The sequence below is a fragment of the Mustela putorius genome, unplaced genomic scaffold (assembly GCF_011764305.1).
Source record: "Mustela putorius furo isolate JIRA1106 unplaced genomic scaffold, ASM1176430v1.1 tig00000224_pilon_pilon_pilon, whole genome shotgun sequence".
In the NCBI taxonomy this organism is placed as follows: domain Eukaryota; kingdom Metazoa; phylum Chordata; class Mammalia; order Carnivora; family Mustelidae; genus Mustela; species Mustela putorius.
The window spans coordinates 9,027,961-9,053,371 of record NW_025421321.1 but is presented as its reverse complement, the minus strand read 5'-3'; the positions used below and the strand labels follow the sequence as shown (position 1 = coordinate 9,053,371).

Here is a 25,411-nt window from a genome sequence, read left to right as displayed (position 1 = left end):
TGGGTTAGGTAAAAGTTTCCTCTCCCCTGATACGCATCAGAAAGATACCACTTGTCACAAGTCAGAAATACCTGAGCAAATCTTTTGTTATTATTATTAACATATAATGTATTATTTGCCCCCAGGGGTATAGGTCTATGAATCCTCAGGCTTAGGCATTTCACAGCACTCACTATAGCACATATCCTCCCCAGTGTCCATAACGCAGCCACCATATCCCTCCCCTCCCCAGCTCCCTGCAACCTTCAGTTTGTTTCCTGAGATTAAGAGTGTCCTATGGTTTGTCTCCCTCCTGATCCCATCCTGTTTCATTTTATCCCTCCCTACACCCAACAGCCCCCTGCCCTGCCTCTCAAATTCCTCATATCAGAGAGATCATATGACAATTGCCTTTCTTTGATTGACTTATTTTGCTTAGCATAATACCCTCTAGTTCCATTCATGTCTTTACAAATGGTAAGATTATATTTCTTTTGATGGCTGCATAGTATTCCTGTGTGTGTGTGTGTGTGTGTGTGTGTGTGTGTGTGTGTACACACCACATCTTCTTTATCCATTCATCTGTTGATGGACATTTAGATTCTTTTCATAGTTTGGCTGTTGTGGACATTGTTGCTATAAACATTTGACAGTAAATCTTTATGCAGAAGCATGAGCACCTCCTACAGCTGAGATCCCAAGACTTTAAAGCCCCACATAAAACCTTTGTTTTTCAAAACTGGCCACATCCTTATCTTTCCAGGGGCTGCTTTGTCCCTGGAAGACCCTCCCTAAGTCAGCCTTGGAGTGAAGCGGCTGGATGGCTTAGGGTATTGTCCCATCCCACCTCCTTTGAGAAGGACATCCTGGTGGGCCTTGCCTTTACCAAGCCCAACTTTCTTTCTCATCTGTCCACCTGGATGGAAATCCTCTGGCCACCTGAGGCAACCTATTGCAACCTTAGGAATTTGCCTCTTAAGAAGTTTCCACCTCTTACTTCACATTAAAATATATTATATGGCCTAGCCACTGGCCCACTGATTGACTGCTCAGATTAAATTTTAAAAACCCAGCTTGACAAAAGAGCTGTAGCTCTGTCGTTGGCAGCTGGTCCTCCTGCCTAAGTATGTGCTCACTAATAAGCCGCATCACCCCAGCCCACTTTCCTGCAATGCTATAGCTCATTTACTAATGCAGTTCACATTTTATTCTAATAGCATCTCCCAAATTGTTTACCTTAAAACCCCATACAATCTCTGACTCATTCCAGGATTTTGCCAGCTTTTTGGTTTATATTTTTATGAGCATATGTAATATAGCCATATCTATAATATTCTTCGAACTTCAGGCATTTAGATATTTTTATTATTTATAATGTTACATCCCTTAAAGTTCATTAATAAAAGACCCCAAAGCGGGCGCCTGGATGGCTTAGTTGGCTAAGCAACTGCCTTCTGCTCAGGTTATGATCCTGGAGTCCTGGGATCAAGTCCCGCATCAGGCTCCCAGCTCAGCAGGAAGTCCGCTTCTCCCTGGGACCCTCTCCCCTCTCATGCTCTCTCTTTCACTCTCTCTCAAGTAAATAAATAAAGTCTTAAAAAACAAAAATAAATAAAAGGCCCAAAAGTAAATTGTCATAATTTGACTATAGAGTCCTCTGAAATAACTTAATACATTTTAGGTTAGTTTTTTAAAAGAGAAAAAGCAAGTTGCTGAGGAGTCCTCTCCATTGCTCATTGTGTTTTCCAGACACATTTATCTCTTAGATGTTATTAGCAGTGGAGATAAAGAGAAATTGCTCAATTTCAGAAAAAACCAATTTTTTTTCTTTTGAACTCTCACAATATGGGTGTGTGAGCCTTCTTAGTTGTAATCAGAATTGCCTCCAGAGATGATGACTACTTATATATGATAAATTGATATCATCTCAGATTTTCTTTTGGAAAGGGCCTTTGGGCTTTTAAGCTTCCTGCATTTAGAAGTGCTGAGGTGTCAGTGGCTCTAGGTTATCTGCCTGGGAACCGTCGGAAGCATTGCTGGGTTGTGTTTTCATGGTAAATCTCTCACTCTCTTTTTCTCTTGCTTTTGCAGGTCTTCTTTGCCTCTGTTCGGTCTGGGGGCAGCAGTCAGGTTTATTTCATGACATTAGGCAGGACTTCTCTTCTGAGCTGGTAGATGCAGTGTGATGAGGCTTGCTGGCCCCCAGAGTCTTCAAGATCCTGAGAACTTGGAATTCCTTGCAACTGGAGCTCAGAGCTGCACCGGTTTGGTCCAGGACAGCTGTGTTTGCAGACACCACGTGTGGGGTTTTTGTTTTGTTTTGTTTCGTTTTTGTTTCCTTTCTGCACCTCTTACCAGTTTATCCCCATTCTCTTCTTTTCCCTACTCAAAAATAAATCAAGGCTGCAATGCAGCTGGTGCTGTTCACATTCTACCATCAGGTGCTATAAGTGTTTGGGATCGAGCATCAGACCAGAAAGCAAACGCCTTTCCTTCAGCTCCAGAATTCCTTGTTTCTGAGTGACTCTAACGGGTGTCAAAGGTGAAGACTATGAACATGCCATTGGTTTTGTTGGAAATGGGCACATGGAGGTGTAATATGGTGGTCTAAGGAGCAGTTTGCTAAAGCAGAGAGCAGATTTAATATAGTAACATTAACAGTGTTTTTAAGTGACATTTCTTTTTTGTAATGTGACAATATGTGGTCAAAGAAGAAGGTGCAGGTTTAAGAAGTTAATATTTATAAAATGTGAAAGACACGTTACTAGGATAACTTTTGTGGGTGGGGCTTGGGAGGCAGGGTGGGGTGGGTTAAGGGGGTCCCATTTTGTTTATTTGGATTTTTTTTTTTTTTTTTTTGGCTTGGCCCAAAACTGTCATTTTTCTGTGTACCAGGTTTTGCCTAAATCATGTGCAGATGGTTCTTAAAAAAAAAAAAAAAAAAGGAAAAAGAAAATGTGTGCATTTGTATAATGGCCAGAACTTTGTTGTGTGACAGTATTAGCACTGCCTCAGTTAAAGGTTTAATTTTTGTTTAAACCTAGAAGTGCAACAACAGTTTTAACACAGTCTGCACTTGCAGAGGAAAAGAAATTTTTCAACCACATGTTTATTTTTTTTTGCCTACCTCATTGTTTGTAATGCATTAAGAGGTGGTTTAGGTTCTGTTTCTTGGAGGAAAACATTAATGTTTAATTTAATCTTAATACCAAAACTATCAGATTGAAGTTTGACAGTTAATTTGTCATAGGTCTCAATAGGCACAAGAGAAATTGTCCCTGAAGATGGGAAATAGCCATATGGCTTCATCATGCTCACAGATACAGTCTGTTTTCTAAGTTCAGAGGGCAGAATGCTTCGTTTTCACCAGATGCACCATTAGTGGTTGATGGGCAACTGTGGCCTACAACATAAAAGAGGCCTCAATGCTCTCTGTTCGGGGTTTGGTAGCAGATGGGTGGTCATACTAGAATAGTCACACAAACTGTTCAGTGTTGCAGGAACCTTTTCTTGGGGTGGGGGAGGGGTGGTGTTTCCCTTTTCTAAAAATGCAATGCACTAAAACTATTTTAAGAATGTAGTTAATACTGCTTATTCATAAGATGGCATCTTCTTGTGTTTTAGGTGTAATATCAAAGCCCTGGCTTTTCTCCTCTCACTTGCTCTCTTGTTCTCTCTCTGTTTTTTAAACCAGTTTTACTTTATGAATATGTTCATGACATTTGTAATAAATGTCTTGGGTAATAATTTGTTATATGGCTTCATGGTCACTCAATTCCTCTGATACTGTTAATCTCTTGGTAAAGGAGCAATGCTCTGTGTCCTGGCTCTGCCAGCTTACTCTCCTCTTGTGGAGTTTGAGTGGGAATATTGTGTGATGGTGGCTTTCAACTTTGTTTACCAAACAGAACTTGGTGTTTCCTAGGCTTAATCCTCCTTTGTGGGTAAGTTTCTTTTACAGCATGAAAAAAGAGGATTTTCCTCCCAAAAAGATAAGTCATTTTTACCTGTCAAGGCTTTATCCATCATTCTTATCCTATTTGGTGTCCACTTTGACCCCTATCATTCTCTTCTTCTTGGTTCAGCATCTTTGCTAAAGGCTGTCCTGGAATTACAAAAACCTAGCAAGAAACAGATACACTCACAGGTACAAAAACAACACAGATGTACCTACTACCCACAAAGACAAGATAAGCTGAAAAAGCTTTGCCGTCTTCTGAAAAGGACAAAAGCATTGGAAAAGGTTTTTTCCATCTCTAAGACTTTGGAGTGATGCTAATGTCCAAAGCAGGAGGGACTAGTTCTTTTCTACTAATCTGTAGTTAACATAGAGAAGATTGAAGAGTTAATCTCACCTATGGAAGGGACTTTTTTGAGATGGGCCAGATGCCATCACCATAGGACTTCAGTCAAAATCAAATTACTGCTGGTGGTTTCCTGTGTGTTTTGGCTTTTTGAGTAAGAGTGAAATGTGCCACAGTGAACATGTGTGCATGCCAATAGGAGAAAGAACTGGATGGCAGGGTTGATTATAGCCTCTCGCATGACTTCACAGAGAGGTAAAGTTGAGCGGGTGTGGGGGTGGGGACAAAACTAAACTTCTGATACCAATAAGGAAAAGACTTGAGGCATCCGGGTCTCAGCTATCACATATACACAGACCTGAATGAAGCTCAGTATCTGTAAGGCAAGGGGGGGTGCACAGGTAATACAAATGGTTTTTCATTGGAATTACTGAGTAGTTAGAACTTGACAAAAACTGGATTTCCTTTCCAAGGTGATGGGGTCTGAGCTCAAGCCAGAATAGGGCCTGTCCTGCTCATGCAGCAGCAGGCAGCCATCCGGTGGCACTCTTGTGGTATTTGCATGGAATGTGATTACATCCATATCTGGGCTTAAGTCACTTGAGGTCAGACAGCCATTTGTGGTGGGGGCAGGCAGGGATGGGGCAAGGCAGATGCCTCGTGTGTGTGCTTTCCTTGCTTTCCTGGCCTCAGCACCTCATAAACCAGATGATGTTGCTGCAGCTTCATGGAGGTGCCCAGTTAGGTTTCTCCATAAAAGATTATGAGCAGGTGATGTGTTATTCTTCTAGAGAAGGGATGGTTGGTTTGTTTTTTTCCTTTAACAGGATAGTGACTTCACAAAAGTGCCAAAATGGCAAAAACTACAAGAGAAAACAGTATTATGATACTATTACTATTTATATTTAGCACTGCTCTTCAAAACAAAATACAGGTATGTCTGTAGGTATAGTCATAGCTTCAATAAGTAATACCTTTCTGTATTTAAATCAGAGTAACTGTATTGAGTGCAGTGTTTTTTTCCTCATGCACATGTTATGTTGAAAATGTTTACAAAAATGGTTTTGTTACACTAATGTGCATCATATATTTATGGTTTATTCTTAAAAGTGATTTTTTATTTTATTTAGGTTTTTGTCTTATAGTCCAGTTACAGTGATTCATAATCCCTAACTTTGCCAATTATAAATTTGCTAAACAGTAATACAAATGACAGACTGCATTAAATTTATTAATCCTAGAGCTACAAAGCAGACTGGTGGCAAGAACATGGCCTTCCCCCACCCCCCAGTGCTAACTTGTCTTCTGTGTATTATGAAAATTACTGTTGGCCCCTCCCCCCTTTCTCTTTAAATAAAATAAAAATGACACCTATCTTATGTGGCATGAGTTTCAAATATATTCTGATCCTTCAGAATGTCACCTTCCCAAAGAATCCATATTTGAAGCATACCTCCATCCCCAGCACCACTCCTGGCTAGAGAGGGTGCCTCCATATCCTGCCATCTCCTGTAACAGGGATGTTTGTTCATGGGGCGCTCTTGATCACCGTGTTCTTAAAGCCAAGAATGGGTAAAGCTGATCCTTAAGGAAGATACAGGGTTTTATTTTTGCAAGTCTGAATTCAATAAAAAAACAGCAGATGTCTCTATCTAACAGGACAATTGAAGTACCCTTTCTCAAATTGGCACCATAAGTACTAACTTAAGCCTAGTAATTGGAAGGCCTTTGTGGCCAAGGCCTTGGCGTGTGCCCGATTGATTTCCCCCAGAGATCTGGCAGGTATGATCCCCACTGGATAGATGTGGGGCCATATCACCATGATCAGTGCCTTGGCCAAGTCTCCAGGGTTGCAGAGGGTGGCCACACAACATTATCATAAATTAAATGTTAATAACTAGCTCCTTTGTGCTTCATATTAGAAACATGTCGTTTCTCTAAGGTAAAAATAAAATTATAAATACCTAGGTCACCAAATGAGTTTGTTTTTTTTTCTTTTCCTGCTTGATAATTTGGTGCAACTGGTGGATGGTTAGGAATAAAAATCTGGTGGAGGGCTAGTTTTCTTGGAACCATGATTCAGCCCTCCTTCATCCTCCACTGCTGTGGATCTCACTTAAAGCTAGCAACCAGAATGAAATCAGCCCCTATAATTGACGCCAGCTCAATGTTTTGACATCACATTAAGACTTCAGTGAAATTGCTACTTTTTCTGCCATCTCTGACTTTAACAACAGCAGATACCCTTGTTTCACTTGCTCAGTATGGTTTACCCTTGAACAGCATGGGGGTTGGGCTTACCGGTCCCTTGTGCCATCCAAACTCTTGAGTGTAACTTAGGACTCCCCCCAAAACTATCTAGTGGCCAACTGTTGCTTGATTGGAAGCCTTACCAATAAAATAGTCAACTCACCCTATTTTGTGTATTTATATACTGTATTTTTAAAATAGGCTAGAAAAAAAGAAAATGTTATTAAATTAATAAGAGAAAAATACATTTGCAATCATGTACTGTAAATAATCCACATGTAAGTGGATCCAGACAGTCCAAACCTGTTTTCAAGGGTCGACTATGTTGTTAGAAAGTAAAACTGAAAAAAAAAAAGAACAAGGAATTGAAAGTTGGGAAAAGTTGTTACTACATTTTCTTATGGAAGATATAACAGGTTGAGTTATAGGTTCTCATACTTGGTCTACTTTTCCTTTCATTGTGAGGTTAATCATACTAGACCCAGGTTTCAAAATCTTTTGTGAAGCCGTCCTATCTCTGCCGATGCCTTGCTTAACTTCTCTCTATGCTTATAGTCAGTAACCTGTTCTGGTCACTAATAACTGGACAAGGTGTTGTTTTGCTTACTTTTTTGCTTCTGTCTGAATACAGAGCCTGCGTATGAGCTGAGGTTAGCTCTCAGGGTTGAATCCTAACTTCTCTGCTCCTCCGAGACTACCAAACATGTTGTTGGCAGCCAACAGGCCATTAGAAATTCCTTGTTGTTTGCTTAAGTAGTATGGAATTAAAAACACTGATGTTAGTCCAAGGGGAAACCAGGACTCCTATGCCCTGTGGGACTTGTGAGGAAGTGCACTGGTGTAGACAGGTCTCAGAAAGGGTGTGGAGTTCTACCTTATTGGGCACAAGGCCACACAGTGCTTTAACAGGCCATAAAACTCACCAGTCCCTGCTCCTGCATGTTGGCTTGCTATAATAACAGGACCCTTGATTCCTAGGTCTTATCTCCTAGTTTGATTATCAGACATTTGAATTCGATGGCCCAGTTCAAAATGCACCCCCCCCAGAAGTTTTGTGGAAGGATGTCAAGCTTGAGCAAGGCAATTTTGCCCCTTCCTTAAATTTGTTTGGATGTCAGACATAACAGCAAACCTTAGAAACCAATATTAAACAACTTTTTCACAAAAAATGATATTAAATAATGCCTTGATTAATTTTTAACAGCTTTACTGAGGTATAGTTCACTTAACTATATAGTTCAGTGGCTATTAGCCTTTTCAGACTTGTGCATACATTACTACCACGATCAGTTCTTAAAACGTTTTTATCTTTGCGATTATCTCCTTGTCACCCCACCTCCTCATCCCCCTAAAGTTTTAGGCAATCACTAATCTGCTTTTCCAATACGGATTTGCCTCTTCTGGGCATCTCATATAAATGAAATCTTACAGTATGTGTCCTTTGTGACTGGCTTCTTCGCTTTAACAGAATGTTTTAGGATTCATCCTTGTAGCATATATCAGCATTTTGTTTCTTTTTATTAGCATCCTTGGTTCTTTACCTTTGTCACTGGTGCCCGCTTTCAGCTTTAAAACCAACCACCTACCTGATAGCCAACCACATTGCAGCCTCAAATGAAAACTGCAGCGTTAACCATCCACCCTGCAGGGGAAGAACTGACAAGAGGTTTCAGAAATGGTTTCCTGCTAACATGTGTTTCCAGTTTGAGTTCTTAGAAACGCAGTGATCACCCCCCCACCACCACCACCCCAAAGAGATCTTGATCCTAAACATCAGGCTCATCCCGGGACAGAGACAGGGTGGTCAAGGTTTGGAATGGAGGACTGTTTGGGAAGCACCCCTACCTGCCCACAGAGAGCAGTCCTCCAACCCCCAGGAAGGTTGGGAGTGGTAGGTGTTCTGCTTGTGTCCAAGGCCTGGATCAGAGTACTCAGCTTGTCCCTCTAACTTTCCTGTGCTCACCTGTAGGAAGGGTCATAAAAGTTGGTCTTACTGAACCAGATCCCTTTTTAATCCTGGGAGAATACTTAATAGTCAGATTTCAAAAGGGTCTTGTCCTGTCGGCATCTTTTTTATCTTGCCGGCATCAAGGATGTTTCCTTGGTGTTGTCTTCCTGGGAGGCATTCTAATTGTCCTCAACTTTCCATTGCAGTGTACATCGTTGAGTAAGCATGGACACTAGCAACTTCTGGGAACTTGGTGGCATTTTGGTCAGTCTAACAAGTTGAGCAACCACTGGGTGCTCAGCAGTCTTGAGGTATGGCACTTTGGGGAAATGGAGGGGAGTTGTCTAAAGAGCCAACTTTGAAAGTGGTGCCTAGTGTATTCTAGATGTTGAAGCAGGGCATTTAGTAATGGTGCATATGAAAAAGATTTATACTCTCTAGCTAAGAACAACAAAAAAAGTGGCTGCCGAAGGGTTTGGTGTGAGTTCAGACTGTTTGTCTAAAATTGAAGTGAGAGAAGATGATGCCTGCATTGTGGTTAGGTGACATTTGGTTAGGTGACACTTGTTATGGGATCTGGACCAATTGCAGCCTTGGCTCATGGGAGACCTGGGTGGGAAGGGCTCCATAGAAACAATTAAAGATTGTTCAATTAATCAATCCATTCTAGTTTTTGGCTAACAACAATGGAAGCAAATATTTTGGGTGCGTTGGCTATGCACCAGGCATGTTCTAAGGACTTTTTACATGCCTCTTAACCTGTAGAAGAAAAGATTCAGGGTATCCACTTGCTGACTTAAATTTATTTGGAGAGATAACAAACGCAGGAGAGGTGGTTCTGCAAGGTGCCAGCTGGTAGAGCCAGGAAAGGTGGGTTGAACTGTAGAGAGAATTTGTCTCCACTATGAAAGGCACCTTGTCTAGAATGAATGGGCACCTTGGATGCCTGGCCAGGCCCATGCCGTTGAGGCTGTTTTTGTTAGGATGTAGAGGAGGCCTCTTGAGGTGTTTTGGGATTAGATGCAAGGCTGGTTAACAGCCCATGAGCCGTGTACAAAATGGCTTGGGCACCCCTTCTAAACATGAATGCATTTTTTAAGCAAATAGATGTTTAGGCAACAATCCTAAGAGTCTCCTGGTCTGTTACAGATATGGGATAGGTGATGGCATAGATGGGAACTTTCTCCAGGGTACATTAATGTGTTTGCTGGTCCACAGAGCCCCTTCTCCAGGGCTTCTCCTGTGGAAGGCACATGATGTTTGATACCTCTTTCCCAGTCAGTGGCCGCCATGCTAGCGAACTCTACAGCCATCGCTTAGGACTCCTGCAGATTTTCCCACCTCTGGAAGTGGGCAGGTTCTGCTGGACCTGAGACCAGGCAGTGTTGTTGAGTGGTCCTGGAGGGCTTTCTGCATTTAGTCAACCTGCTCTGGGTCTGTCAGGTTTTCAGCTTTACCTAAACAGTGGAATGCCAGTATATAAAGCAGAGAAAAGAAATGCCGATTTTAAGTTCAAATTTATAACATCCTTCAAAGATGAAATAATGAGAACCGATACTGCTTGGGGTTTATGGATCATAGCCGTCAATGTCTATATCCGATTTTCAGTTCTCTAATAAGGAGCTAATTCTGATGCTGGCAGGAGTATGGTTGCCATTTTAAACAGTTAGCCCTGCAAAAACACAACCTAAGAAGTGTTAGGAAGTCAACAATTTGGGAACACTTTTTAGTGATTTTATGGGTAGCTCCATAAAATGTGCACAAAAATAAGTTAACATGGGAACACCAATTCTCGTTGTGTTGGTCTCTAGTAGAAGATACACACTTGATTGTGCATGTTTATACACTTTTCTTTTATTTAACTCAGTATATTCCAAAACACAATTTCAACATGTAATCAATATTTTAAATAAAGGGATGGTTTACATTCTTTTTTTCATACTAAGATGGTGGGTATTTCACACAACACATCTCAGTTCTGATTAGCCGCATTTTATGTTCTCAATAGCCACATGTGGCTAGGGGCTACCATTTTGGATGGTATAGTGCTAGAGCCTTTATATACCTTATCATGGTGAGAATCTTTTGAGGTAAATATTGTTGCTACATTTTACTGGAGAAGATACTGCATTTCCTAAAATATAAATAACCCACTGGGGGTCATCCTAGAGGAGCAAGAATTAGGTCTGTTCATCTCTAAACTCTGGTTTTTTAATATAACCATGCACATTATTTTGATTAAAAAAATAGTTTTGAAAGACACTTTAATTTTTTATTTTTTAATTAATGGTTTTATTTTGATTTTGATTTAAACAAATTTTTAAAAACACTTCAATTTTTTAAGACGAAGTTTCACTAGAATGCTACCTGGGAATGGGGGTTCTGGTCTATTTTATTCATTTGTATTTTCATCAAGAAAGCTGAATTTTAGGGAAAAAATTTTTCTATTTCATTTACAAAGCTTTTGTTTCCTGGTTTATTAAAACAAATGTGATACAGTAAAAGATAGGTAGACGACAACATTTGCAAATATCAGGGGACCAATTTGGCAGTGTCTGATGCATAAGAAGACCTCATTCTTCCTGTAAGACTGACTTTTGGCATGTTTTGACTTTCAGAGTCTCCCTGGCTTGGTGTTTCCTTCATTTCCTCAGGTTCATAGCCTGAGCTCATAGCAAGATATCAGTGAGGCGATTCACATTACCCACACCCCCACTCTGAGAAGTTGCATGCAGTAGGATCTGAGCAAACTGGCTGGCCGCTTTTCCTGAGGAAAATGAGTGTTTTACACACAATACCCTGTCTAGTGGAAGGAAACGTGTTCAGTCAGGAACCTCTGAGTCATGTGACAGGAGTGACTAGGGCCTCATCCTGCTGAGAAATGAAGCTGTCAGAGATTTCTTGTAGTTGTGGGGAAAACCAGTTCCACCTTTATGTCCAGACACTGGTTCCTGCTATTGTGTGGTCCATAAACGAATGGGACCGATGTGGTAGAAATTAAGAAACAGTAATAGCTCAGTAATAGTGCACTCATGGCCTAATCATGTACAACCTAGTCATTGACAATATTTTGAGTGTTCCATTCTTGAGTCATTCTGTTCTGTCCCCAAAATTTAGGATAGGTAGGTGTCTCCTGAGTGTCCAGGTCATAATCTCCCTTGTGCTGAACTACAACCCCTTGTTTTAGTTTATACCTTTAATGCTTTGATGCCATTCTGGAGAATTTAGGTGCCAGTGTTTCTACCACGTTGTTTATGTTGGAGCTATGGTTGTTGTGAATTAGATGTCACCTAAGAGACTGCTCATCCTGAAGTCTGGCAGAATTAAGGACTTATCATGTAGGACCAAATCCCCAGCATCAGATAATCAAGTTCACCTGTCGGAGAGCATATTTCTTACCTACGTAAAACTGAAGCATCTGTTTCAAAACAAGTGTTTTATAGTTTTATGCTCTAGTTTATCCACTTATTAAGTATTTAAGAAGCACCATACTTCTAAAAATCACTGTGTAACATGCGGAGACTATTACTGTAAAACATGAAGGAAGAGGATCTAACTGTAGCTCAGGTTCCCAAAGGAAGTTCATGTTGAGGAAGTAAGAAGACATGGCAGCCTCCCTGAAGTGCATGGAGACCCTGAGGCACACTGCAGAGAGTGAAACTGGGGCTCCTGGGAGACAGAGGAATGGAACAGCAAGGCTGTGCTGCGCTTCCAGATGTGGACAATTTAGTCATCTACATGAGTGGTTCCAAACCTAAGCATGCATGCAGCAGGTCATCAAGGAAGTTTGTTAAAACACAGATTGCTGGGCCTTACCCTGGAGGCTCTCATTCAGGAAGTCTGAGTAGGGCCAGAGAATTTCATTTCTAACAAAAGTCCAGGCTGATGCTGCTGATCTAGGACCCCACTTTGAGAACAAACACTGTTCTATAGAAATTGTTAGTGAAAATATTGAAAACTAAGGACAGTGGGAAAATGCAGAAGATCAGCACAGTAATTGGAGCCAAATCCAAGATCAGATAGAAGCACAGAGAACTCCCAGAGGGGAGGGTTCAGACCAGAGGGGACAGAGGCTGTCATTTGCCCACACTTACTAAGCCTCATTAGAAAGTTTCTTAGTAAGAAGGAATCAGAGATTGACACTGGAATCTGTCATCACCCCTGTGTCTTAGCTTGTATATGTGCATGTATTAATATAATACCTGTTTTGCTCTCACAGCTGCAATACTAAAAGGGCTATGGACTGAATTGTGCCCCCACAAAATTCATATGTTGAACTCCTAACCCCCAATGTGATTGTATTTAGAGATATGTTCTTTCTGTAAGTAATTAACGTTAAGTCCTAAGAATGGGGCCTTAATCCGGTAGGAGTGGTGTCCTTGTGAGAAAAAGAAGAGACACCAAGCACCCACACATAGAAGGCCATCTGCAAGACAAGGAGAGAGGCCTCAAGAGCCATCAAACCTGCCGAGACCTTGATCTTGGACTTCCAACCGCCAGAACTATGAGAAAATAAATTTCTGTGGTTTAAGCCACCCAGTCTGTGGTCTTTTCTTTTGGCAGCCTGAGCAAGATAATACAGGATGCAATCAAGGTAAGAAGGTGAGCTTCTAGAGCAAGGGTAGGAGAAGCTTGGAAGGGGGCTCTGGAAGTAGAAACTTGTTCAGCTCCCAGCATGTGACAAGACCTCTGAAGAGGTGAAGTGTCATGGGAAATGAGCACAAAAAGCTGAGTTCGCAGTAGGCAGAGCCAAAGATCCCTAGGTACGAGACTCCACAGACTTGAACAGTGGATATCTTCATCAGCCGAAGACCCAAGACTTATCTTCTGATTTCAGATGACATGTGAACTCGAGAGGTTCTGGCAAAGGGTGTGCCTGGGTGGCTCACTTGGTTGGGCATCCACCTCTTACTTTTGGCTCAGGTCATGATCTTAAAGTTGTGAGATTGAGCCCCTTGTTGGGCAAAGCACAAAGTCTGCTTGAGATTATCAAGATTCTCATTCTCTGCCTCTGCCCCGCTCATGCATTCTCTCTCTGAAATAAATAGTTGGTCCGAAGGTTGTGGGTTATTGTTAAGCTGTCTCAGGGATTTTTAACCATATGTTTATATCTAGATCTATGTAAATTTAACATACAGTAATTGGTTGATACTTTTTTTTTTAAGTCAAAATTATTGATGCTTAAATGGTTCCAGCTTTGACCAGTATGAGCCCTTCACGTTGGCCCCTGGGGGTTCTGTACATAACTGTAATGGTCTGTGATAGTTTTGCTTTCTGGTATTAATAAGTTGCAGGCTCATTTTGTTCATTTTCTAGCTTAGACCTGGTATCCCACATCTTGCCAGAAGATATGAACTCCTTTAAGTGGAACATGCTATTTTATGACCAAATATGGTGCTGGTGGTTCACGTTGCTTCAAAGTTGGGCATTTTTGTAGGTCTTTTCAATAGAAACTTTTTTTTTTAATGAGAAAATAAATTTTGAATTCATACTGAAATTCAGGACAGTAGGTTATTTCTTTAATTTCTTTCATCTCATGTCTGTATCTTCTTTCTCCCATCCTGAAAGTCTTCACTAACAATATCATTCACTTGCTACAATGTATACACCAAAGACTCAGAGTAATAACACCATCACCAACAATATGAAAACAATTTTGTTTTAAAACAGGTTTGTTCAAAGGTAGGTTTTGTTTTTGGTTTTTGTCCTTAGTTGGCAGTCATGCCACCAACCTGATTTTCTGTTTTGCTTTGGAATTGGGGGATTGCTTTTAAATTTTTAATTTGTTTGATAGTTATATAGAATATTACCTTGCTCCAAGTGAAATATGCAAGAAAAATATGTGTTCAGAGAATTTCCTCCATTCAGCTTCCCTTTTCCTTTAAAATAATCATTTTGGTTTGTTTCTGGTTTATCCTACACTTAAAAATGTATGCCAAATGTATTTGTATTTGTTCCATACCCACCTTACATTTCTCCACCTTGCTTTTTTCATTTAATCCGAGAGATCACTCCATAACCATATAATAAAAATATTTTGCATTCTTTTTTTAAACCTCTTTTTTAAGGTGTAATTTACATATGAAAAAAATACAGAGCCATCTGAAAGTTACAGTTTGATGAGTTTTAGTATATTTATGCAGTAATGCAGCCATCACCACAGTCTAGTTTTAGAACACGTCCATTATCCCAGAAGGCCCTCTCCTGTCCCCTTTCTTGTCAGCCCACTTTGGTTCCTGCAGAGATGATCTCTCTCACGTTGCTATTGACAGCTGCATAATATCCCATTGAGTGCATGTACCATTGCTTATTCAACCAGCCCCTGCAATCCTTCAATGAATAGCTTTAGGCACATGGTTGAATTTTTGTCAGTGTATCTTTGGAATAAATTCTTAGAAGTGTTTCTGAGTCAAATGGTGAGTATTTAATTTCTTTTAAAAAATGCCAAGTTTTCCCTTTGAAGTGGTTGTACCATTTAGTATTACCACCAATAATGTGTGGCAATAACCATTTCCCTCCAATCTCACCAACAGAGTAGATTGTTAAACTTAGAAATTGTATCTTGATAAAGTGTTAATATGCATTCCTCTTCCTAAAAGAAGACTGAACATTTTTTCAGGAGTTTTAAGGGCAATTTGCATTTTGTGTGTGTGAGAGATGTCTGCTTCTGTTCCTTGTCCATTTCTCTAATTTTTTTAGAATCTCTATATGTTAGAGATATTTTTGATGTGATAAGTTGCAAATATTTTCTCATCCTTTACATTTCTAAATTTTTTTTTCTGCTCTGAATAAAATATTTTTATGTGGTCAACAATTAATTTTTCTCCTTAGTTCTTCTGGATTTTGAGTCAGGAAAAGTTTCCCTTGTCCTGATTATGGTGGAATTTGCTCCTCTTTGCTTCCAGTATTGGTATAGTTTCTTTAAAAAAAAATTTTTTTTTAAGATTTTATTTATTTGAGAGAGAGTGAGAGTGGGAGGAAGGGCAGAGAAAGGAAAGAATCTCAAGCAGACTCCCTGCTGTGTGTGGAACCTGGTGTGGGGCTTGATCTTATGAACCTAAGATCATGACATGAGCTGAAATGAAGAGCTGGACACCTAACCCACTGAGCCGCACATGAATGCCCCTCTTTTTTTTTTTTTTTAAACAAATTTTATGTTTTGATTTGTCTGGATTCTGATGTGCGTATGAGGAACAAATCTGCTTTTTATCTTTTTCTGTACGGTTATCTTCATCTCTCATAATACATATTTTAAAACCCAGCTATCCCCATTCATCTGAGATGTGATCTGTATCATATATTGAAGTTTTTGGATATTCTGTTTCATTAGTCTATTCATGCATCAATGCCACACTATTTTAATGGTAGAGATTTTATAATTTGTTAAAATGGTTTTTTCTTGATTTATGAACTTTAAATAATTTATCAACTCCCCGCTAAGAAAACAAGGCTTTGCCTAATTCACCCCTCATTTCTTATTCCTCCCAGCTTTTCAGAATATATATTTTTATTCTTCTATCAGCTACATTTTAAATTGTTCATTCTAAAAAAAGCAACTTTATTGGGATAAAATTTACATACACTAAAAAGTAAACATTTAAAATCATTTAAAATGTATGTTTTGAGGAGTTCTGACAAAATTATATACCTGTATAACTACCAGCATGATCAAAATAACATCTAAACATTACATTTTTTGGTTGTAGCAAATTTAGTATGTGTTAATTCCTCAAGGAGTAAGATGAGGGCATTAGTCTCATGCCCTGTCCTTTGCCACTTTTCCCTATTTATACTTCTCAAAGGTTATAATTGTTTTTACAACTTCACATTTAACACTTGAATTGTTATTATATTTAAATATTCCATACTTTGTCTATAGGTTGATTATAAAATCTGTAAAATAGACCTATAGTATTTACATTATCCCAACTCTAAATCTTTATTCTCTGCCTAGTCAAGGGATTGCTGGAACTACTCTTTCCTCTTCACAATCAAATGTTATGACCTTTGATACCACTGAAAACGGTATTTCTGTGATCTAGATCAAATGAAATATCTTCTTTGGTCCTCTATTAATTGCTCAAAACATGATTTCATATTTTAACTATGGTTTTTCCAAACAGAATGCTTTTTCTTGAACCCTGAAGTACCTTTTAACAAAAGTCTTCATCTCGGGGCACCTGGGTGGCTTAGTGGGTTAAGCCTCTGCCTTCAGCTCAGGTCATGATCTCTGGGTCCTGGGATTGAGCCCCACATCGGACTCTCTGCTCAGCAGAGAGCCTGCTCGCCCCCACCCCCACCTGCCTCTCTGCCTACTTGTGATCTCTCTCTGTTAAATAAATTTTTAAAAGTTTACATCTTAACTTCCAAAACATCCAGGCTTTCATTGATACCACCTTTAGAACACAATCCGCTTTTCTTAGAGATATCCCTTGTAGGCCATCACAACTTCCTGCTCTAGCCTGGACTTGTTGCTATCTAGGACTGCTAGCCAATTCTCTGTCTGGGACTTCTCTTGACTGACCACTGCCTCTCCTACCTGGGTTATACTAACTGCTTTCTGGATTTCATTTCCTTCTCTTTCTTGTTTTCCTTCCTTATTTTCTTGAAGCATATCCTTGAGTAACTTCCTCAGAAAAGAGTACATGGGAAAAAAACTTCAGGTCTTTGTCTTCCTGAAAATGTCTGTATTCATTCCATCTCATATTTAGTTGATAGTTTGCCTGGAAATAAATTCTATACTAACAAATTTCCTTCAGAATTGAGAAGTTATTGTTCCACTGTCTTCTATAATTTGATTGTTGCTGATGTGAGACCCTGTATCAAAATTATTCTCATTCCTTGGCACGTAAGCTTTTCCCCCTCTAGAAGTATCTAGGGTTTTTTGTGTTTTTTGTGTGTGTGTGTGTGTGTTTTTTTTTAAATCTTTGGTGTTCTGCACGTAGTAGATTTCCCACCACCACTCCTAATCTGTGATTTCACCTTTCATGGTCAACTGCAGTCCGGAAGCAGAATATCCTCCTGAGATATCAGCAGAAGGTCAATAGTAGTCTAATGCTACATCACAATGCCTTATGTCATTCACCTCACTTTATTTCATTGTGTAGATATTTTATCTCACATTATCACCAGAAGATGAGTGAATACAGTACAAGAAGATTTTGAGAGACCACATTCATGTAACTCTTACAGCATATGATTATAATTGTTCTGTTTTGTTAGTTATTGCTATTCATCTCTATGCCTAGTTATACTTTTTGTATAGGGAAAAACAGTTTATTGGGTTTGGTACTATCTGCAGTTTCAGGCATCCACTGACGGTCTTGGAATGCATCCCTTGCAGATAAGGGCTGTGGCTAGGGTACTCATGAATCTTCTTTCATTTCGATTATCTGTTTAGTAGTCCTTTTCAATCAGAAGTCTGGTGACTTTGTGTAATTCTGGAACATTTTTTTCTATTGTTTTCTACTTTTGTGAACTGACACCATAGGAACTCCTATTAATTGGATGTTTTATGGTGGATTTATGATCTCATTTTTTCTTTGTTTTGTTTTTTTTTTAATTATTTACATTGCTTTGACTTACTAATGTTTCTTGACTTTGACTTTAAGCCTGTGTATGGATTTTTTTTCATTTTAGCAATCATATGTTGTTTTTCTAAGCAAGGCATCAGGTAATGATGGAATAGCGTGTTCCAGAACACTGAGAACACCTAGAAGTGCTATTGTGGAAAGCATTTCAAAGCTATTAATGCAGACAGGACTTAAGGGGCCATGACGCTATAGAGAAAGAGTTGTATACAGTTGAGCCCAGTATTCTGTAGGCATTTGCTAATTTAAAAATGGTGTGGATCCAAAAGCAGAAGGTCACTGTTGAAAGGCTGGGAAGTTGAGCCTTTGGCAGCCTCTCAGTAACTAGAGAGAGAAAAAGTATACATCAAAGCTACCAAAGCAGCCAAGACTTGAGTCTAAGGTCCCAGAGAAAGAGAAGCTACATTGATATGAACTCAACATTGTTTTGTTCCATGTTTACTTCTGACATTTGCTAATTCATACACAGTATAGGCATAAGAAGCTGAAAAACTAAGGAGACCTTTTGAAAGTTTTAGGAATCTGGAGAGGCAGTTAATGGCCCATTAATTAAGAGAGGCCCTGGTAAACATCCCAGGCTTCCACTGGTACCATGGAAAGAGTGTACTATAGGATTCTATAGGATTAAGAGCAAACCAGAAAAAGACCAGCCTTCCCAAAAGATTAAAACCTGACTTTGGATTATTCAAATTTACAATATCAAACTGGATAAGATGATGTGTTATCAGACTGGATAAGATGATGTGTTCCTACTCCAACTGCCTGCCAGAAAACAAACTATTCTCTGTGGAGGAAGATAACATTAGTGGATCTCAAGTTTTGTCTCCAATTTTTCTATATACAGTATTCAGCATGAAAGAAAAAATTATCAGGCAGTTTAAGAAATAATGAAATATAAACCAAAGTAGAAAAAAATTACAGATGATGCCAAATATCAGAGTTGTATCAGACTATTTAATTATAATGTTCACTAAAATCAGTGAAAAGATTGAAAATTTCCGCAGAGAACTGGAATCAATGAAGTAGAATAAAATGGAAATGTAGTAATAGAAACTACTGCTAAATGTGAATGTGAATAAAACAACCTATGCATATGAGAAAATATTTGCAAATCATATATCTGATTAGAGGTTAATAGCCAGAATATAAAAGAAACTTTAGTAACTCAATGACAAAAAGCCTCAATTAAAAAGTGTGCAAAGGTCCTGAATAGATATTTCTCCGAAGATACATAATGGCCAATAAGCACAAGAAAATTTGCTCAACGTCAGTATTAATCAGGGAAAAGCAAATCAAACCACAATGAAATACCACTTTATACTCATTAAGATGGCTACAAAAACAAAATAACAAATGTTGCCAAGATTTTGAAGAAACTGGAACTTTAACACATATTTGGTGGGAATATAAAATGATGCACCTGCTGTGGCAAATAGTATGATAGTTCTACCCCCAAATAAAAATTAATCATATGGTCCAGCAAGTGCACTTCCGAGCATATACACAGAAGAATTGGAAGCAAGGTCTCAAAGAAATATTTGTACATCCCCTGTTCACGGCATTATTCGTAACAGTTAAAAGGTAGAAGCAACCTAATATCCATTGATGGATGAATAGATACAGAAACATGGTATATGCATAGAATGGAATATTAGCCTTAAAAGGGAAGGAAATTCTGGCACATGCTACAACATAAATGAAACTTTAGGACATTATGCTAAGTGAAATAAGCCAGTCCCAAAAAAAAAAAAAAAAAAAAAAAACAGACAAGTACTGTATGGTTTCACTTATATGAGGTTCCTATAGTAGGTAAGTCCATAGAGACAAAGTTGAATAATGATTGCCAGGATCTGGGAGAATGAGAGAACGGGAAGTAATTGTTTAGTGGGTACCAAGTCTCAATTTTGCAAGATAAGAGTTCTGGAGATTCGTTGCACAACATTTTGAATGCACTTAACATTATTGAAGTGTACACTTAAAAATGGCTGAGATGTTTAGAGAAAAGGGAAGCCTCATGCATTGTTGGTGGGAATGTAAATTGATGTAACCACTGTGGAAAAATGTATAGCAATTCCTTTAAAAATTAGAAATGGAATTAACACATGATTCAATAATTCCACTACTGGGTACTTACCCCAGGAAAAAAGGCAAATAATTTGAAAAAGATATATACAGCTCTACGTTTACTGCAGCATTATTTACGATAGACAAAATATAGAAGCAACCTAAGTGCCCATTGATGAATGAATGGATAAAGAAGAGGTGGTGTATATGTATATATGTGTCTGTGTATATGTATATGTATACATATATATATATATATACATGCATATATATATATATACACATACATACATATATAGCAGATGCTCAACAGACTGAGCCCAGGTGCCCCTATCTTGTAACCTTTGTGAAATCACTAATTCTGAAATGTTCTAGAAGGTTATAGTGTAGATTCTCTGAAGTTTCTATGCAGCGCAATCACATCATCCTCAAGTAGGGACCATTTTATTTCTTCCTTTCAAATCTCTATGCCAGGGACACCTGGGTGCTCCTCTGCTTTCCTCCTGCTTTCAGCTCAGGTCATGGTCTCAGGGTCCTGGAATCATGTGGCTCTCTGCTCAGCAGGGAGCCTGCTTGCCCCCGCCCCGCCCCCCCCCGCCTGCTGCTCTGCCAACTTGTGATCTCTGTCTGTCAAATAAATAAATCTTAAAACAAAACAAAACAAATCTCTATGCCGTTTCTTTTTTAAAAAGATTTATTTTTTAGAGTGGGAGGAGAGGCAGAGGTTGAGAGAGAGAGAAGCTCAAGCAGATTCCCCACAGAACATAGAGCCCATGATGGGGCTTGATCTCACGACCCTGATACTACAACCTGAGCCGAAATCAAGAATTGGACACTCAACTGACTGAGCTACTCGGGCACCCATATACCATTTCTTTATAGACTTACTGCAGTGGTTAGAATTCCCACTAATATACTGAATAAGAGTGCTAGAATGAACATCCTTGCCTTGTCCCTAATCTTAGAAAGAAAACATTCAGACTTTTACCAAATATGACATCTGTAGATTTAGTTGTAGATGTTTTTCATCAAGTTGAATTAGTTTCCCTTTATTCACAAATGGATGTTGCTAAACCAATGTTTAGAGGAGGGAAAGGTGATCGAATACTTACATTTGAAAAGAATAATGTTTCAGGGCACTTGGGGGACTCAGTTGGTTAAGCGTTTGACTCAGTTTCAGCTCAGGGTGCTGAGATAGATCCCCACATGGGATCCAAGGTCAGCAGGAAGTCTGCTTGTCCCTCTCCCTCTGCTCCCTCCTCTCTCTTTCTCTCTGGAATAAATAAATGAAACCTTAAAGGGAAAAAAAAAGAATAAAGTTTCTTCCACTCCGATTCACCAGAAAAATAAGAATGAATTTTAAAACCAAAGCATATAAAAGGAGAAAAAGAATGATAGAAGCAGAAATCAGTGAAATTAAAAACACGAAAAGATTGGAAAAAATTGGGAAAAAACTGGTTTATTGAAAAAGAAAATCAAAACTGCTAGACCTTTAGCCACACTAACCAAGAAAAATAGAGAAAACACGAATTACCAATACTGAGAATTAGTGTGTATCACTAAAGACCTTAACTAACATTAGAAGCTTAACACAGGTGTTCTCTAAGTATAATTTGACAACTTAGATGAAAAGGACCAATTTTAGAAAGACAAAAATGACTAATCCTCAGGAAGAAATAGAACAATCTAAGTAGTCCTATGCCTACTAAAGAAATTGAATTTGTAGTTAAAAACCTTCCCACAAATCAGAACAAATAAGAAAACTGTAGAAAGTAATACTCTCAAAGTCACTGTAAATAAGTCAAGATAAAATCTTTAAAAATATGTAGCCCATTAGTAGGCAAGAAAAAAACAAGACCCAAACAAAAAACAAAGAATTGCCCAAAGCACTAATATCAATGATAATCTTACACTGGGACAGATAATCAAGAGTATCTGACTCTTGATTTCTGCTCAGGTCATGATCTCAGGATCGCGTGAGATTGAGCTCTCTCCATCCCTCTCCCTCTGCCCCTTCTCCCCATTGTTCCCTTAGACTCTCTCTCTTAAAAAAAAAAAAAAAGAAAGAAAGAAAGAAAAAGAAAGGAAACGCATACATATATGAACATTTATATTTATGACAAAAGTCCACAGTAGTGGGGAAAAAGAGTTCTCCAGTAAATACAACTGGATCATATCTATAGCAATATGTGAAAAAATACCTCATCCTTACATAGTACACAAAATCAATTCCAAATGATTTGTTGTTCTGTGGTTGAAAGGTACAGCAATTCTAAAGCATAATATGGAGGAATTTTGAGTTTAAGGCAAATAAAGATTTCTTCAATAAAATACAGCATTATATATTGTTTTCTTGAACTCCTTAAAGATTTTCACAACATCCTCTTCTTGCTTTATGGATGTAATATCTTCTCCATAGTGATATAAATTTGAATCTTTTAACTTAGGTTTTTTGATTTTTCTAAGAGCAACTTTTTGCTTGTTTACTTTTTTACATTCTTGGTGTCCACATACATCTGATGATTCTGTTTTCCTAGGACTAGATTGCTCACAGGTTCCTTTGCTGTTGTGTCGGTAGGTTTGTTTCTTCATTAGGTCTGAATGGGAAAGCTGATGGGAAGCTCTGAGTACATGGCCGGATGAACAGCTGTTTGGCTGGGAAACTCCAAAATGCCAGGATTCCTAAACCATTAACCTGTCCCCATGCAACCAGGTCCATTTCTCTAGAAGCTCTCTGGCTTCCTTCCCTGGTGGTAAACACTGGACTGCCAGGCCCTTGGAACCCTGCCACCTCTGGGTTCGAAGCCCCCTAAGTTTCTCCAAGGAAGTCTCTTCCCTGGCCCCCTGTGGCCCTCTCTTGGATCTAGATTTGACTCTGGCTTCCTCCACTGGATTTCTCTCAGTATCATGCTTTCATCTACTCCTCTTCTCCCAGAAGTGTGTGAAAATCTTTAATCTGCTGAGTATCCCTTCCTTTATTCATTTCTTTTGTTATTATTATTGTCATTCAATGGTAGCAAGTGGAGAAAAATAGATTTTGTCAGACTACCCTCTTAAAATGTAAACTTCGAACTTTTAACTTGCTTAACTTAGTGTTTGCTAAAATTACTTGGACATAGGGGCACCTGGGTGGCTCAGTGGGTTGAAGCCTCTGCCAAGCTTCTGCCTTCAGGGTCCTGGGGTCAAGCCCCCCATGGGGCTCTCTGCTCAGCAGGAAGCCTGCTTCCTCCTCTTTCTCTCTGCCTACCTCTCCACCTACTTGAGATCTCTGACGGTCAAATAAATAAATAAAATCTTTAAAAAAAATTACTTGGACCTAATATCTTATTAACACCAAATGGAACATATATTTAGAAACAGTGTTATATATGGATTTAAGGGGATTATGGGAATGGTTGATCAATCTGTCTATGAGAATACAATTTCTTGCATCCTTTATGATGAAAACCATGTCAGGATCCCCACATGTAGTATTTTTTTAAAATTGTACTACATCAGTAATACAGCTTAGGCATCCAGGTGTTCATAAGCCCTGGGGTGTGAAATCTTATAACTGAGTACTTTTCAAATCTTATAACTGAGTACTTTAGCAAAATGAATTTAAAAATGTTTTGAGGAAACCCATGTTCTGTCCGCTGGTTCTCAATTCTCTTCAAGGCAAGAAGCCTGGTTAACCTTCACACCTTTCAGAAAGGATTCCCAGCTCATCTGTTCACTTACCACTTCTCTTAATTTATCTCTCTGCTTTCAGCCTGCCACATGGAAAAGCACAACACTGGGCTCTCCTCAGAGAATATAATCTCAGCCCATCAGCCGCACAACTTCTTCTCATAATCCAGGCTGAGTAAAAACAGTCTGAAGGAAGATCATGTAAATTAGTGTTTCCTAAACACTGTCCTGTGAAACACTAGCCCTGTGAGATAGCAGCAGGTACTCATGGATCAAAGAAGTTCCATGATTAACCAAATGCACAACTGTATATTAAAGGGTCTGAAAAGGAAAGCCCCATAGGAAACAATGTGTTTAACGTCTTTTAAACTAGACTTTCCCCAACACCATTTGACACTGGAACCTTTCCTGAAGGGTTTTTACCAGAAGCACACATAAGAAACCCACTTCTCCATTTGTTACACAATATTGCTGGAAAAAAATCATCTCTTGTGATTCTTGTTGTCCCAAACACTCCACAAAACAAGTGTATGAGTTCGTGTGAAGTTGGGGTGGGAAGAGGGGCACATTACCCTTTCTGATGAGCAGAACCATGTAATTTGTTCCCCTTTTTGCTCAAGGAAACTGTGAGTCAAACTTGATATTCAGTCTTAGTAAAGATATCGGTTTCTGTGATTAGCATATTTACTTCCTTCCTCTTTCCATATTCTTATTGTTTTGATTTTATTTAATCCTGTTACTATATCCTTTGGTAAATCCTCTCAAAAACATTCTAGGAACAGTTAAGACCAACAAGTGGTTCAAAGGGCTAAGAAGAAAACCTGCCCAAACTATGATATTTAGTGTTGATAGATGATAATGTAATATCTATGATCATATAGATTCAACAATACAATCACAAGCTTAATCACACACTGTGATGAGTTTCCTAGGACTTCAAACAGTTTTTATGTGGACTTCAATGGTAAGAAAATATTTGGCTTTAAAAAAGAATTAAAGAATTACTCTCACATTCTTGTGCCATGGTAAAGTATTTGATAACGAAAAGAAAAACCTCGGAGAAACTATAGTTTTATTTTTCCTTTTCATGGGGGGATGTGGACTATGTCTAAGAACAGTTTAGACAAGTTTTATTTCAAAATGCAAATTTGTCATCAGAGGAGGTTGGCCAGAGGAGGTTGTTCCCTCCGCTTCTCTTGAGCATATTACCACATGTAGTACACATATCACGCAGTTCTTAGGAAATGTCTTAAGTTGGCTTTTTAAGTGACAATGCACAATCCTCCTAAGGGGGAAGGGAAGCAAGGAGGGAAGAAGAGGATCAGAACTGAGGTCTTCAGTGACACACAGCCCTTAGAATTTATGTTGAGTTATAATTAAACCACTTTCCCCAGAACATTAAATCATGATGTGTGGGTGGGAGGAACCTAAACATCTGGCAGTATGATACTAGTTAAATAAGTTATGGTGGAATACTACAAAATTATAAAAGATATTAACAGTTTTAATGCAGCTTTAAGCACTTCTGAATTTAGAATCATAAATATTTAATCTTTTGATTTTTGTGTTAGTCGGTATTTGCCATTTTCAATCAGAGGTACCAAAAC

The 25,411-nt window shown here is 38.9% G+C and overlaps 1 protein-coding gene across 50 annotated transcripts in view; it reads left to right on the top strand.

Moving 5' to 3' along the window:
- Positions 1-3,733, top strand: part of MAP4K4 (mitogen-activated protein kinase kinase kinase kinase 4) — a 193,070-nt gene extending 189,337 nt beyond the window's left edge. For all 50 annotated transcript variants that reach the window (XM_045077684.1, XM_045077678.1, XM_045077686.1 and 47 more), the window contains one exon: positions 2,071-3,733. In XM_045077684.1, coding sequence (XP_044933619.1) covers positions 2,071-2,154 — 84 coding nt within the window. In that variant the 3' untranslated portion in view covers positions 2,155-3,733. The remainder of the gene's footprint in view (positions 1-2,070) is intronic.
- Positions 3,734-25,411: the final 21,678 nt, after the last annotated feature.